We start from the raw sequence: 12,474 nt of genomic DNA on the forward strand, positions 1-12,474 counted from the left end.
GTGTTTTATTAATGTAATATCTAGTAATTGTTAAAATTTCAATGCTTTGTCATTGTTTTTATGTAAGGGTTCATACAATCTTAACATGTTAAAATATAAACTCTCGACGTTTCTTCTTCAATTGAACGATGATTTTCAGGGGTGTCCCCGAGTACGCGGTACTTCTGTGTTTCTTATCAGGATGCGTTACGGTTATCTTTGGAATTCTTCGATTAGGATTTCTAGTCGATTTCGTTTCGATACCTGTCGTTTCCGGGTTCACCTCGGCGGCGAGCCTAATCATCGCTTGTAGCCAAATTAAGAGCCTGCTGGGTTTAGAAATCCACGGCGAGAGCTTCATCGAGATTTGGAAGGAGCTGGTCGGCCAGATCAGCAAGACCAAAATCCCTGACCTGATCTTGTCTTGCTGCTGCATTCTAATTCTATTGACCCTGAAGGTAATTTACCACGCAGCAGAACTAGTTCTTGCGAGCCGTGGACGTGTGGAAAAAATCCGAGAATTAACGGGAGAAACGTACATGAGTTTTTTTCGTAATTTTCTTCTGCCTTCAGAAACTGAAAGATCTCAAGGTCTCGAATCCGATTCTCAGCAAAACGATCTGGTTTCTGGGAACTGGAAGAAACGCGCTCGTGGTGATAGCATGCGCGACGGTGTCTTACGTTTACGAGAATCGAGGACAAGCTCCTTTCAGTCTCACTGGACACATCCAGGCAGGCTTGCCATCGATAGATCCACCCCTCTTATCGATAAGCGTTAACAATCAGACCGTCACTTTCCTTGACATGTGCAAGAATTTGGGCACCGGTATCGTGATCGTTCCACTGATTTCGATTATCGGAAACGTAGCCATCGCAAAAGCATTCTGTAAGTTCCGTCACTGTTCGCAAATGCGTTTACTTCTCCAAACTATAAATACTTTTTGAAAAGCGCGAGGACAGTCGCTGGACGCAACTCAAGAAATGTTGACTCTCGGTCTGTGTAACATCGTCGGCTCGTTCTTCCATTCCATGCCGGTCACGGGTTCGTTTTCCAGAAGCGCGGTGAACAATGCCTCAGGAGTGAAGACACCCTTGGGAGGAATCTACACGGGTAAACTATATGAATCTCATGATCGTAATGAGAAACCTTCGGATCACCGGAAAATGAGAGGCAAATCTTATTTTTATTTGTCGTAGGTATACTGGTCATTCTTGCCCTTAGCCTCCTCACGCCGTACTTCTATTATATTCCAAAGGCGACATTAAGCTCCGTCATTGTTTGCGCAGTCATATTTATGGTCGAAGTGAAGATGATACAGCCAATTTGGAAATGTAGCAGTGAGTTTAATTTGAACGTATTTAACAGTGAATCTAACTGGTTAGAGTAGTCATGGGAATTTTTCTGATAATTTGACGTTTCTTCCTCTGTTTTGTTGATAACATAAGAAATTTTCTAACGAAAATGAAGTTTTTTTATTTTTTGCAATTTCTTTTTGTTAATTGTAATTATGATGTAATTCCTATAGACCGGTATTCATTGTTACTTATTTTTAAGATCGTCTTAAATATTTCCTATCCCTGTCTATCCCTCGTCTTGTACAGGAAACAGGGACTTAAGCAAATGCTTAAGACGATCTTAAGTAACGACTCTGAATACCGGCCATAGAGTTCCTCATGGCATAAATAAATCCGAAAATATAATTGGTCTGTTACGCACCGTTTCCAAAGAATAGATATTTATAAACATGCATAATTTTTATGAAAATTAGGTATTGTATGAAAACTAATAGCGCGGGAAAATTCATTTTTGAATCAACCTGTAGAGGAGACCAAAAGTTGAAAATAGTTATCGAGAACCGAAAAAATGCGATAACTATTAAATATCAGTCTTGATTTACCTATACTGGTTTTAGTTTTGGTTCTTTTGCCTCGCTCTGTAACTTATTTTATTAAATATCAGCGTAATCTCACTGAAGCGCCATAACTATTAAATATCTCAGTCCTGACTTATCTATTCTGGTTTTGATTTTAGTTCTTTGATTTTTGCCTCACTTTGTAACTTATTTTATTAAATACCAGCATAACCTCACTGAATAATGAGCGGTCTTGAATGTATATCAACTTCATCATTAAAACGAATTTTGCCTTAATTCTCCGAAAAATAAAAACGTAGAATCGAATGGCGTGAATCCATATTTTTGCAAACTTAATAAATAAAATTTGACATTCCGTCTTATCGCGCCACTATGTGTCTATCACGTTAATTGTCGAAAAGTATTGGCATGTCATCGCATACTATTTTATAATTTACGTACTAGTCAATACTTCAAGTTTCCATTAAATCGTAATTGATATAGCAATACTTTTGTATAAAAAATGTACTAATTGTAATAAAAAAAGGAAAGTAGCTTCATCCGAAGAATGTTGGCATAGTGACTTGATCCTCACGTAAATCAGAATACAATTTAATTGAGAAACGTGGTTGCAGAGCGTGATTTGATTCCGACATTGGCGACATTCGTGGCATGCTTGTTTGCCGGAGTCGAGCTGGGAATTTTAATAGGGGTGGCGATTGATCTGGCAATATTAATTTATTTCAACGCCAGGCCGACAATATATATCGAATACAGAAATGTAAGTACATAACAATTATTGACGAAGACTTGATAGAGAGAAAGATAAAGTGCTATTTTTTTTAATCATTTTTCTGTTTTTTTTTGGTAATACATCCCTTTATCACCGCAGATTCCTACGTTAAGCTACATCCTCGTGCGTCCTAGCGCGGGTTTGCTGTTCCCGGCAGTTGATTACCTGAGGACATACCTATTGGAGAACTTAGCTAAGGACCCTAATAAATTACTGAAAACCTTCAAGAATTCGAAGACCGTCGTTCTGGATTGCGAGCACATCGATAAAATTGATTTCACAGCGGCGCAAGTACGGTCGTAATTTCAAAACGGAGAAATACGGACGTGCCCTGAATTTCACATCTTCCAGCCTGTCTTATTCTCTTCTTGCTGCTTAGCCATCTACTACGAATATATTACGTTGTGCATTAAAGGGGGAATAATATCCACAGAAAATACTAACACAAGGAAAAATATATAATTCGATTCTGGGCTCGAAGATCTGAAATCCAGGAGCAGATTTGAACAGATTTTATTTAGAGTTTCGTCGATCACTCAATATTTTGCAGGGCTTGAACATGGTAATGAGAGATTTCAAAGAGAAAGACCATCGCTTAGTAATGCTACGGCCTTCCAAAGAAATCCTACATAGCGTGCAATCGCTCTGTAGCGAGACGATCGAGGTGGTCAACACCGATGCCGAGCTCGTGGCTACTTTAAAAAAACTGAACGCCGGCAAAAGGGTTCAGGAAACCGACGCGGAAGTAATAGACATGACGAACGGGAAAAGCGCTGGCGGTACGAGGGATGAACTTACGAGTACGAAACTTTGAAAAGGACAGTGAATTTATCAAAGAAATTATAAATTCGCATATATGAAACAATATTTATAATTCCTACTATTTTTTTTCGCTTTTTTTTCTTTTTTTTTAATGTATATTGGAAATTGAATTGTAAGACTATCAACGATATCGTATAAAATCGTAATGAACATTAACGCGTATTTATGATATATATATGAATTTTATGATCATTCGCATGGTTTCTTTTAACTCTTTATAAAGATACACGAATCGACCATGAATGAGTTTTTACGAAATTACTAGGTTTCTCATTTTTTTGGTTTTAAATCTATTTCAAAGAAACTATTGACACGTGCACCCTCGTAATACGTATGAAGGAATAATACTGTGATTATAAACGTGTATCAGAATATGTCAAGGGATTGTATTATATATTTATATATTATATATAACACCTACCAAGTATATGGCAAATTTACGTTTCATTTTGTAAAAATTTGTAAGTTCTCGAAAAATAAACTATATGATATTTCTTAACAATATAAGTAATATTTAAACAAAAATAAATCGTTACGCTCGAATATAGTGTATATCATATAAAATACTTTGCCTTTCAATACAAAATGAAAATAAAGAAATTATTATGTATCAGCGTCAGGGAAATTAAATTATTTCAAACGTTATTATTACTGAAGAGAAAGCTTAAGCACTAACGGCATGTTGATCACAAAAAACTTAGCTTAACGGAAAATGAAAGGAATAGAAGTATATATATTTGTTTAAACGCGAACTAAAAGTTGAATCATTCGATAATACTTTCCGTCGTAGGAACTGAAACAAAAGGATCTCCACTCTCGTAAATCATTAGTCAATTAATCACACGTTTCTGTCGCGCAGAAATTAAACGTATCGCGGATGAAACGCTTAGAAACGAGCGCCTGATTACTCCTCAAGAGTGTACGTAGAATCCAAGTAACGATTAACATCAATGCCTATTAATAATAATACGTGGATTATAAATATCCGAAGGGAATCTAGAAAATAGATTTGCTACTTTCACACTGTTACGATAGGAAAAACGAGATGAGAGCCATCGCATAATCTTTCTTCCAACAAAGTGGCAGTACTGTATATAAATTTAACTCTTTTTTTTCCTTCGTTGAAGCTTCTGAACTTTGAGAACTATTTTCTAATTATGCGATACATCTAACACGAAGCGTGTGACGGTCACGTCTGGATCAATTGAAAGAAACAGGAAAATCTTTACGATATACATACATATACATACGTGAGGATAACGATGATGCAAACGGATAAAAATTGTCTAGATGTAAACGTGCAATGTCACTCTTTTTGTACCGCTCAATCATCTAATTATTTAAAACAGTAAATATATATGTATGTTGTACCGTTACCTCGCCGCTTTTCCTAGGCTTATTGATCCATTTTACGCATACCGCGTCCCACGTTCAACCTGGACGAAGGCTCTTTCGGCGACGCCTGATGGTAAGTAGCATTCTTCTGATAATGAGGGGTGTAATGATGCATGTTCGCGAAGTATATCGGAGCCGCGGATTTCTCCGCGCGCCCGTATGAGTTCTGAACGTTATCAGTCTTTCGTGAGTAATTAATACCGTAATTCATGTTCATAACATCTTTTGGTGATATCATAGGCTGCGCGCATTCTGAGTCGTCCTGCCTCCCACTGCTCGCGTCCCGGTTACTGTGATACATGTCCGGCATCCTTGAGTAATTGGCAGTAGTTGGGGTGCACGGAGAGTACTTCTGATTGACGTGCACGCTCGCGGGTACGTTCCTCGCGACCGAGTCCATGATCGCGTACGAGATCAATTGGCCGTCCTGCGAACAATTCTGATATTCGTTTGACATCGGAACTCTATACTGACTAGCTCTCATTTGATAATCCCCGTTGTCGTTATCCTTCATCCTGCCGTTCGATTTGGAGCCCTGTGCGCTCCCCATGTAGTTATCGAGCTTCATCGGCACAGTGAAGTTCGGAGCGTTTTCCAACGATTGCATCTGTTGATAGGGTTTGTAAGGGACGTTCTGCATAGATGTTGGCGGGGCACAATTCATGTACTCCGTCAAGTTGTTCGTTGGTAACACTTGATTGGAGAACGCGTTTGTGTACGGCGTGTTTTGGAACAAGGGTGCCGGGTAATGTAGCAACGGGTTCCAGCTCTGCATGCACAACGGTGGCATGTAGAACATCGGATGAACATAACCCGGTTGCTGCATATTGCTGTAATCTGCGTTGCACGCGTGTCTCGAGTTCTGAAAAGGCAGCGCAGGGTTCATCATGTTGCCTACGAGGTACATGTCCGTGACTGGAAAATTCCATTGATTCGGTTGCGCGGTACATGGAAAGCCGGATGGTGGCAAGACTGACGTTTGAGTATTGTGCATCAGTAAATTCGAAGGATCGGTCTGAGTCATGTTTTGAGTATCCGCGGCGTATGAAGAGGTACTTGGGATGAGGGTGCTCTGAGAAACTATCGTACTCTCAGCCGTTTTCCTTGGCACAGTCTGAGCGTTACTATGTTCATTCAGATACATCGCAGGCAGACTTTGATAATTTAAGCTGCTACTAGGTGGTAATACCGACTGCGACGACGGGATCTGCGAATTTTTATCGGCTTTCTGTTGCGCTAAATTCAACATATGTAAATCTCTTTCGATACTTCGAACGTCTGTACAATTCTTATTATATTGAGCATTATTATCGTCGAAATAAGTCTTATTTTGTACGCTTTGATGGTTCTCTATTTGTTGAGCGTTTGATGCAGTTTGTACGTCGGGGTAAAATGGGCTTGCCGGAAGCTTACTTTGATTCACGGCGCTGTTGGAATACGACATCGCAGGATGATACGTTGAAACGGCGATTTCTTGAATGTTGTCGGAGAATTTAACTGATTTTGTCTCGGAGCTAGAAGCACTTGTTTTGTCATTCGTATTATTATTACTAGTGTCCTCTTGTTCAGTCTTTAAAAATTGTACTTCAGTTTCGTTACAAGACCGCAGAGCTTGTGATCCATCTTGCGGTGTAGACGTATTTCTAGTCGTAGAATCTTTGGTACCATTCGAAAAATTTAATGGCTTCGCAGACTGTACATTATTTACAGCGATTGATTCTGATGTATCAGTCTTGGTCGTATTACTAGCACCATCATTTGTCCTATGCGGATGTACAGTTAACCTTGAGCCATCGGGTTGCGAACGTCCTTTCGGATCTCCCGAGCTGAGACGATTCACTCCATGATCCTTCGTTAAATTATTACCCGTATTTACGTTCCTCTTCTGCTCGTCTGTTTTCTCGTCTTTAGACATCTGAAAATTACTCGAAGATCGTCTGTAAACGTTCGAATCCTTCTTAAACTTCTGATAACTTGTTTGATCATCTTTAAAATTTCTATCGGTCGAATATCTTATGGTGGTTAAATTTTGATAACTTCGCTTGCACGGCGCGGAACTCGTTTTCGCGAGGCTCCTATCATTTGAATTATATTCAGAAACGTTCGAATTCCTCGCGTTCTTTCCCGATGTAGTTTGATTAGATTGTGTATCGCTAACTTGTTTATTTATCGAGGATTGTTGACTTTCAAACTTTTTTTTCGTCGCGTTTTCAGTTGGCACGTTGTTATTGTTAAAACCAGGCGAACCCTGAACCGAAGTATCTTCTTCCGGTTTGGCTGCGTTTCTTACATACCGTGGTGGTTTTATTACTGGTTTGTTTCTATAGTACTGAACGTTGTATGACTGGGTACGCATTACTTGAACCTTATGACATTTCGATTCATCTGCTGTCTCGCTACTTCTTTTATCTGATTCGCTCCTCATCGGTTTTAATTTCGTAGCGGATGGCGTGAGAGATTTAGTTTTATCGTCTTTTTCCATCGAAGGTCGTCTTTTATTAGGAGTATCGCCTAGCGTGGAAGTATGTTGTCTAGAAAACTGCTGCTCTTTCGTTCGCGTTTCTTTAACTACAATTAGATTCTTATTGCATCCATTGACTTTTTTATCGCTAGGCTTAGGAGTTATTCCTACACTTATTTTCTTCGAATCAGTAGAAGTTGTACCATCGTCGTTACTTAATAAATCATCTTTAGATTTCGAACCCTGTTTCAACGAGATGCCAGACTCTTTCAAAGAGCTGCCTGTAACTAAAAATAGTTTCGTTTCTGTTAAAAAATGTCTATATTAGAGTGAAAGCTCTAAAACTTGAATTCTCACCAGCTGTTGGCTTTTTGATTTTCGGATCACTTATCCTCCTATTAATATTAACTTTCGTAGTTGTCTTTTGTATACTTTTCTTAGCTTCCAACGGTGATTGACTTTTAGATTTGGCATTGTTATTATTGTTATCGTGACATTGCTTTGGGTTCATTTGATTATTTATACTGTTATCTGACTTGGACAGGTCAGACACATTAAGGTGATTCCTAATTATGTGAACGAGCCAAATGAAAATACATATAAAACTGAACCAATTGTACGTGAATCAATAACTGCTGCTTACCAGTAACTCTCAGCTTCGTTATCCAATTTATCTGACTTATTCTCCTTCTCTTCGAGTCGAAGGTGTTCCAATTGCACATTGACTATATCCTCGGACACATCAATCACCTTTTTCTCATCCACCCTTTCCAAAGCTAGCGTTTGAGGATTTGGGACTTTGAGAACTTGGTTAGTTGCATTGACATCTTTATTCCAAACGGTATCCATACTTCCAGAGCATTCACCAGTACTTAAAGACAATTCAGCTGGTTCTTTATTTAAAACACTGTTGTCCTCATTTATACTTTTATCCAAAACAGAATCGATCTTCCTTAACTCAGCACTGCTTGAACAAACGTTAACCGATGCAACTTCACTTTCCTCCTTTGTTCCTTCATTTATTGTACTAACAACAGTACCAGATATTAATTCTTTGCCTGGATGTACTTTTCTGCTATAATACAAAGACGATACAATAAATTAAATATAATATTAGAATTCATAGTTTCCTAACATCTCGTGAGACAGATCTATTGTATGCTGCTGGTTTTTGAATGTCATGTCTTCTTAGTATATGTACATAGGAAGAAAATAAGAGAAGAACAGAGTAAACTAAAGAAGAAAATAGATAAAACGTACTGGCCTGACAGCTGAGAATTACTTTTCAGCCACTGCATTTTATGCATCTTGCCAATTAAGGCCGTCTGCTCTATATCAGCTGCTTTTTTAAAATCTCTATCAGTAGTATCCATCTTACCTATTACAGATTCATTTACAAAAACTAAATATAATTCTCCAAAAAAAATGATAGCTTAAACACTACTTCGTACAAAACTGAGGCCATAGAAGATAAATGAGAACGCTAATAATAGTTCTTATTGTAGCGTTAAACGTAAATATTAAATAAGGTAGCATAATGTCGTGAAAAAAAATTTAATTTCCTTGAGAGCTCTAGTCGTAACGTTGGACCATAATTTTCCTAACGTATCAAGTAATGTCGTAAAAATGACCAATCGATTATGTTCAATGATCTCACGTGAAATATATAGCCTGAACGTAATTAATATGAGTGGGAGACGAATATAACAAATATATTTACGACGCAATATCGCAGCAAATGCAATATTCTTGTGGGGTCTTCTATCAGTTTCAATCTCGTCTGTCGAACAGTAACAAAATATCGAATTACCGTCTGCTTATTTCTCCAACGACGATTATGATATCAATCCACGGTCAGCTCGCAAGGAATGTTTTCACTCCATTTGGTTTACAACGATGAAATACAAAGAACATGCGATCACCGTAAAGGACGCCATAACACTGATATGGGTGAGGAAATGCGCAAATGCGAACGAAGGAAAAGTTTCAAATGGAATAACTGAAAATTCAGCTTGTATACGGATCTCTCGTTACGTATGCTGTTGCAGAATGACATACTTGATGTTTAATAACTCGTTTAATTGTTACAGATAAAATATAATTCTTGCAGTACGGTTACTGTGGTACGGTTTCGAGATTCAAACACCCCACCCCCGTATAACGTGTTCACTGTACAGAGTGTGATAGAGGCATAATAAATATGCCGGAAATTTGTCCGCCTATTGTTTTAATTTGTAGTTAAATAAAAAGTAAATAATTTTTAAGAATTAATAATCAGAATTTTATATCATATCTCGTAGCTTGAAGAAATGAGAGGAATACAAATTTTATGGAATGTGAAACGAAATCAAAGGATGAGTGTTAGATGTTTTACGTCTAATAAGAAAAAATTCAATAAGTGAACCATCGAGGAGGTATTATTGATTCGATATATGATTATAAACATTATTTTTTAACTATTCTCCGTCAGTTAGTACTCCGCTACTGTTCAGCAGGAATAAATATAGATAAACGGGGAGGGGGAGAACCAGATGAAAGCGGAAGCGCTGAAGAATCGTCAATTGTCATTGTTATTCTCAATTATATTATTTATTAGTTTCATTATAAGGAAATCTACTCTAATTAGAAGTGAAGGATCCCTGAATATTGTCGTAATTACATACAAAATTCGTCTGACATATAAAAATTATAATAACCCTCCAGGGAACGTCTATTATGATAAAATAATATTACATTATTTTTTATAAATATTTATGCCACGAATGATTGAATCCTGACGTGAAATAGCATTTAGATTTTCTTTTTATCCCTATTTCCGGTTTAGGTACACTTCTTTTGCAGCTCATCAGAAATCAACACTTGCTGTAGGTGTCCAGTCGCTCCCTGGAGAATAACTGTAGCACATAAGATCGTGAACTATAGTCAAAATGATTTTGTTGTAATTTTTGTTATTGTGACAAACCGGAGAAGTTAATTAAATTATCGACTGCCGCGGCTGTGGAAATGTAAGATCCCTCTGTCGAGAAACACGTGAATCATGCCTTTCACTCGGAACTATCTCTAAAACGAAATGCTGATACAGCGCCTGTAGTACATCGTAGGAACGTACAGCTCGTTGTCAGTTTACAGCGAGACGTGTTCGGCGCGTACATTGATTCGTAGTGTTCCGCATCGCGAGAGGATGAAATAACATCGCCGTTTTTCGCCTGTTCACTCCGTAATGAACGTGGAATTGGTACGAAACCAGGTTAACAAGCCGCGACAGGTTATACATTTGGCCCACTAACGTGATCGATAATTCCCCGAGGAATATATGACACAGTAAAAATGAAACTGATTCGGCGATAATTGATGGCATCTTCTCCGATACTTTGGATCCAGCCGGAAGTACGTTACGTTATTATTTTTACTGTTTATTTTTACTGAAATTCAACTACGACACTTGAAGTTTGTTATTTGAATAAAAACGATCGTGAAAACCGCATTCGTTTAGCCGTAACACTTTTTAACGCGTACTCGATAGCTGCCGATGAAAAGGGTCAAGCAGCTATGGCTCTTTTTAAATGAAATCGGTCTGGCTAATCTATGTATCAACGACTTGAAGTAGGTTACACTTTGCTTTGGGAGATCAAACATTATTCAACTTCTTTTTTATGTAGTTTCATTACTTTTATAAAATACGAAATTTTTTTCGGGCGCAATTTAGTGCTGCGAAACTTACGTACGTTCGGCTAATGAAAAATTGTAACGGGTGACTCTAGAAACCAATCTAAGACAAGGAAATGAGAATAAAAATGTTTCGAGACTCTATTTTTTAATTATAAGATTAAAAATTGCATTTCATGCTTATAAACATTACATATAGGCAAAAATTTTTTCGCTGTCATTAACATAGTATGTATCACTAATTATAGATACGTAAAAACATAAGAAAACCATTACCATTATTTAATACATAGTCACATTCAGCATTCGGTGTCACATTGGCCTTATATAATATTTAATTGCAATCTACTGCAGATAGTTGAAAACTTTAGTTTTTGGCCTGTCCTTCACCAATGTTGCAATTTAGAAAAAACGAGACAGCAGTTAAATTTCCAATAAAACCCTAAAAATTCCTTTTTTTCCCGTTAGAATTTTGTGCTTTTGCCATTGAAATATTTCTTTCTCAAAAATATTTTGGGTTCATGCGATACAAGTCGGATTTTAAGCGATTTGAACAAACCTTAAAAGACTCACAATCAGTTATTGCAGTCTTTGGAGGTGATAGGGAACCTGCTGTCGCCTGAGTTAAAAATCACTAATTGTGATTTTTCACGGCGATTACAAAATTGCGGCTCGTGATTGTACTCGATCACAAGTGAACATGCTGCAATCGTAGTATTCATACCTGCTAAACTAGTCTGAAATAACTTTTGATTTTTAAAATATCCGATGGAATTGAAAAAAACATTACTATTTATTTTGGAAGATAAAATTACTTACTTTCTTACCGTGCAGCTACTGATTCCGAAAGTACTTCTTCAACGTAACGGTAAATGCTATGAAGTATATTAGCATTTAGCCTGTTAGACGTTGCATCCAGGTCAATTTTTAATTATTTATATTTAAAAAATAGCACCTCAATTTCTTTTATTCTTGAGTTTTGATTTCTAAAATCGTCCCTTAATAAAATATTTCCCACCACTAATTGAATATCCAGTATCTAAAGACAATTCGTCCACAATTTGTAATCCTATTTTAAAAATTAGTTTGATATAATTTACTTATCAGAAGGAATATAAACTTTTTTGCGTTTGACTAGATTTTGAGATATTAATAGAAATTTTGAAATATCTTTAAGATACTTCCCTGGTCTGAAGGACTCTTTTGTCCGTGAGTGAAACATAATCCTGTGGCAAGTTGCAACGATAGATACTCCTTTAATAGATTGTAAAATGAAACAATCTGCTGAGGTTGTCTTTGGAGATTATCTATTCTGCAACGAAGACTATTAAGTTAGCAATGTCTGTTGTGATGCACAGTATTGAATGAGCAGATCGTATCTTTCTACAATCTACACAATAGTAATTGTAAGAGTATAATTTATACATATTAATATCTCAGAAACTAAGATACAACCGAAGCGGAAATTTTATATCCGGGACACTCTTCCCCTTTCCGTTAACTAC

The 12,474-nt window shown here is 37.2% G+C and overlaps 3 protein-coding genes and 1 long non-coding RNA gene across 5 annotated transcripts in view; 3 read left to right on the plus strand and 1 right to left on the minus strand.

The window, feature by feature from the left end:
- The window catches only part of LOC108632241 (sodium-independent sulfate anion transporter), a 7,658-nt gene extending 3,668 nt beyond the window's left edge, over window positions 1-3,990 (plus strand). Inside the window, exons 3-9 of the mRNA XM_018036676.2 lie at window positions 140-437; window positions 553-865; window positions 929-1,090; window positions 1,177-1,317; window positions 2,468-2,613; window positions 2,725-2,916; window positions 3,176-3,990. Of these exons, the coding sequence (XP_017892165.1) occupies window positions 140-437; window positions 553-865; window positions 929-1,090; window positions 1,177-1,317; window positions 2,468-2,613; window positions 2,725-2,916; window positions 3,176-3,439 (1,516 nt within the window). The 3' untranslated portion in view covers window positions 3,440-3,990. The remainder of the gene's footprint in view (window positions 1-139; window positions 438-552; window positions 866-928; window positions 1,091-1,176; window positions 1,318-2,467; window positions 2,614-2,724; window positions 2,917-3,175) is intronic.
- Window positions 3,991-4,013: 23 nt separating this feature from the next.
- On the minus strand, window positions 4,014-9,244 carry LOC108632240 (GATA zinc finger domain-containing protein 14). 2 transcript variants are annotated; one of them, XM_018036674.2, is made up of 5 exons: window positions 9,114-9,244; window positions 8,564-8,681; window positions 7,947-8,375; window positions 7,661-7,869; window positions 4,014-7,590 (listed from the first exon to the last, which is right to left on the minus strand). In XM_018036674.2, the coding sequence occupies exons 2-5, from the start codon at window positions 8,674-8,676 to the stop codon at window positions 4,844-4,846; spliced, it is 3,498 nt and encodes a 1,165-aa protein (XP_017892163.1). In that variant the 5' UTR covers window positions 8,677-8,681; window positions 9,114-9,244; the 3' UTR covers window positions 4,014-4,843. The 2 variants fall into 2 exon arrangements, with proteins under 2 accessions (XP_017892163.1, XP_017892162.1); XM_018036673.2 differs by having other exon boundaries at window positions 7,947-8,378; window positions 9,114-9,243.
- On the plus strand, window positions 9,170-9,574 carry LOC113465209 (uncharacterized). Its single transcript, XR_003390054.1, has 2 exons — window positions 9,170-9,253; window positions 9,394-9,574. It is a non-coding gene; the product is annotated as an uncharacterized LOC113465209 (long non-coding RNA).
- An 839-nt stretch (window positions 9,575-10,413) lies between these two features.
- Window positions 10,414-12,474, plus strand: part of LOC108632245 (sodium-independent sulfate anion transporter) — a 7,855-nt gene continuing 5,794 nt past the window's right edge. The window contains exon 1 of the mRNA XM_018036682.2: window positions 10,414-10,690. The gene's annotated coding sequence lies outside the window, so the exon portion shown is untranslated. The remainder of the gene's footprint in view (window positions 10,691-12,474) is intronic.

The sequence above is a fragment of the Ceratina calcarata genome, unplaced genomic scaffold (assembly GCF_001652005.2).
Source record: "Ceratina calcarata isolate Rehan_Ccalc_2016 unplaced genomic scaffold, ASM165200v1 scaffold153, whole genome shotgun sequence".
Taxonomy (NCBI): domain Eukaryota; kingdom Metazoa; phylum Arthropoda; class Insecta; order Hymenoptera; family Apidae; genus Ceratina; species Ceratina calcarata.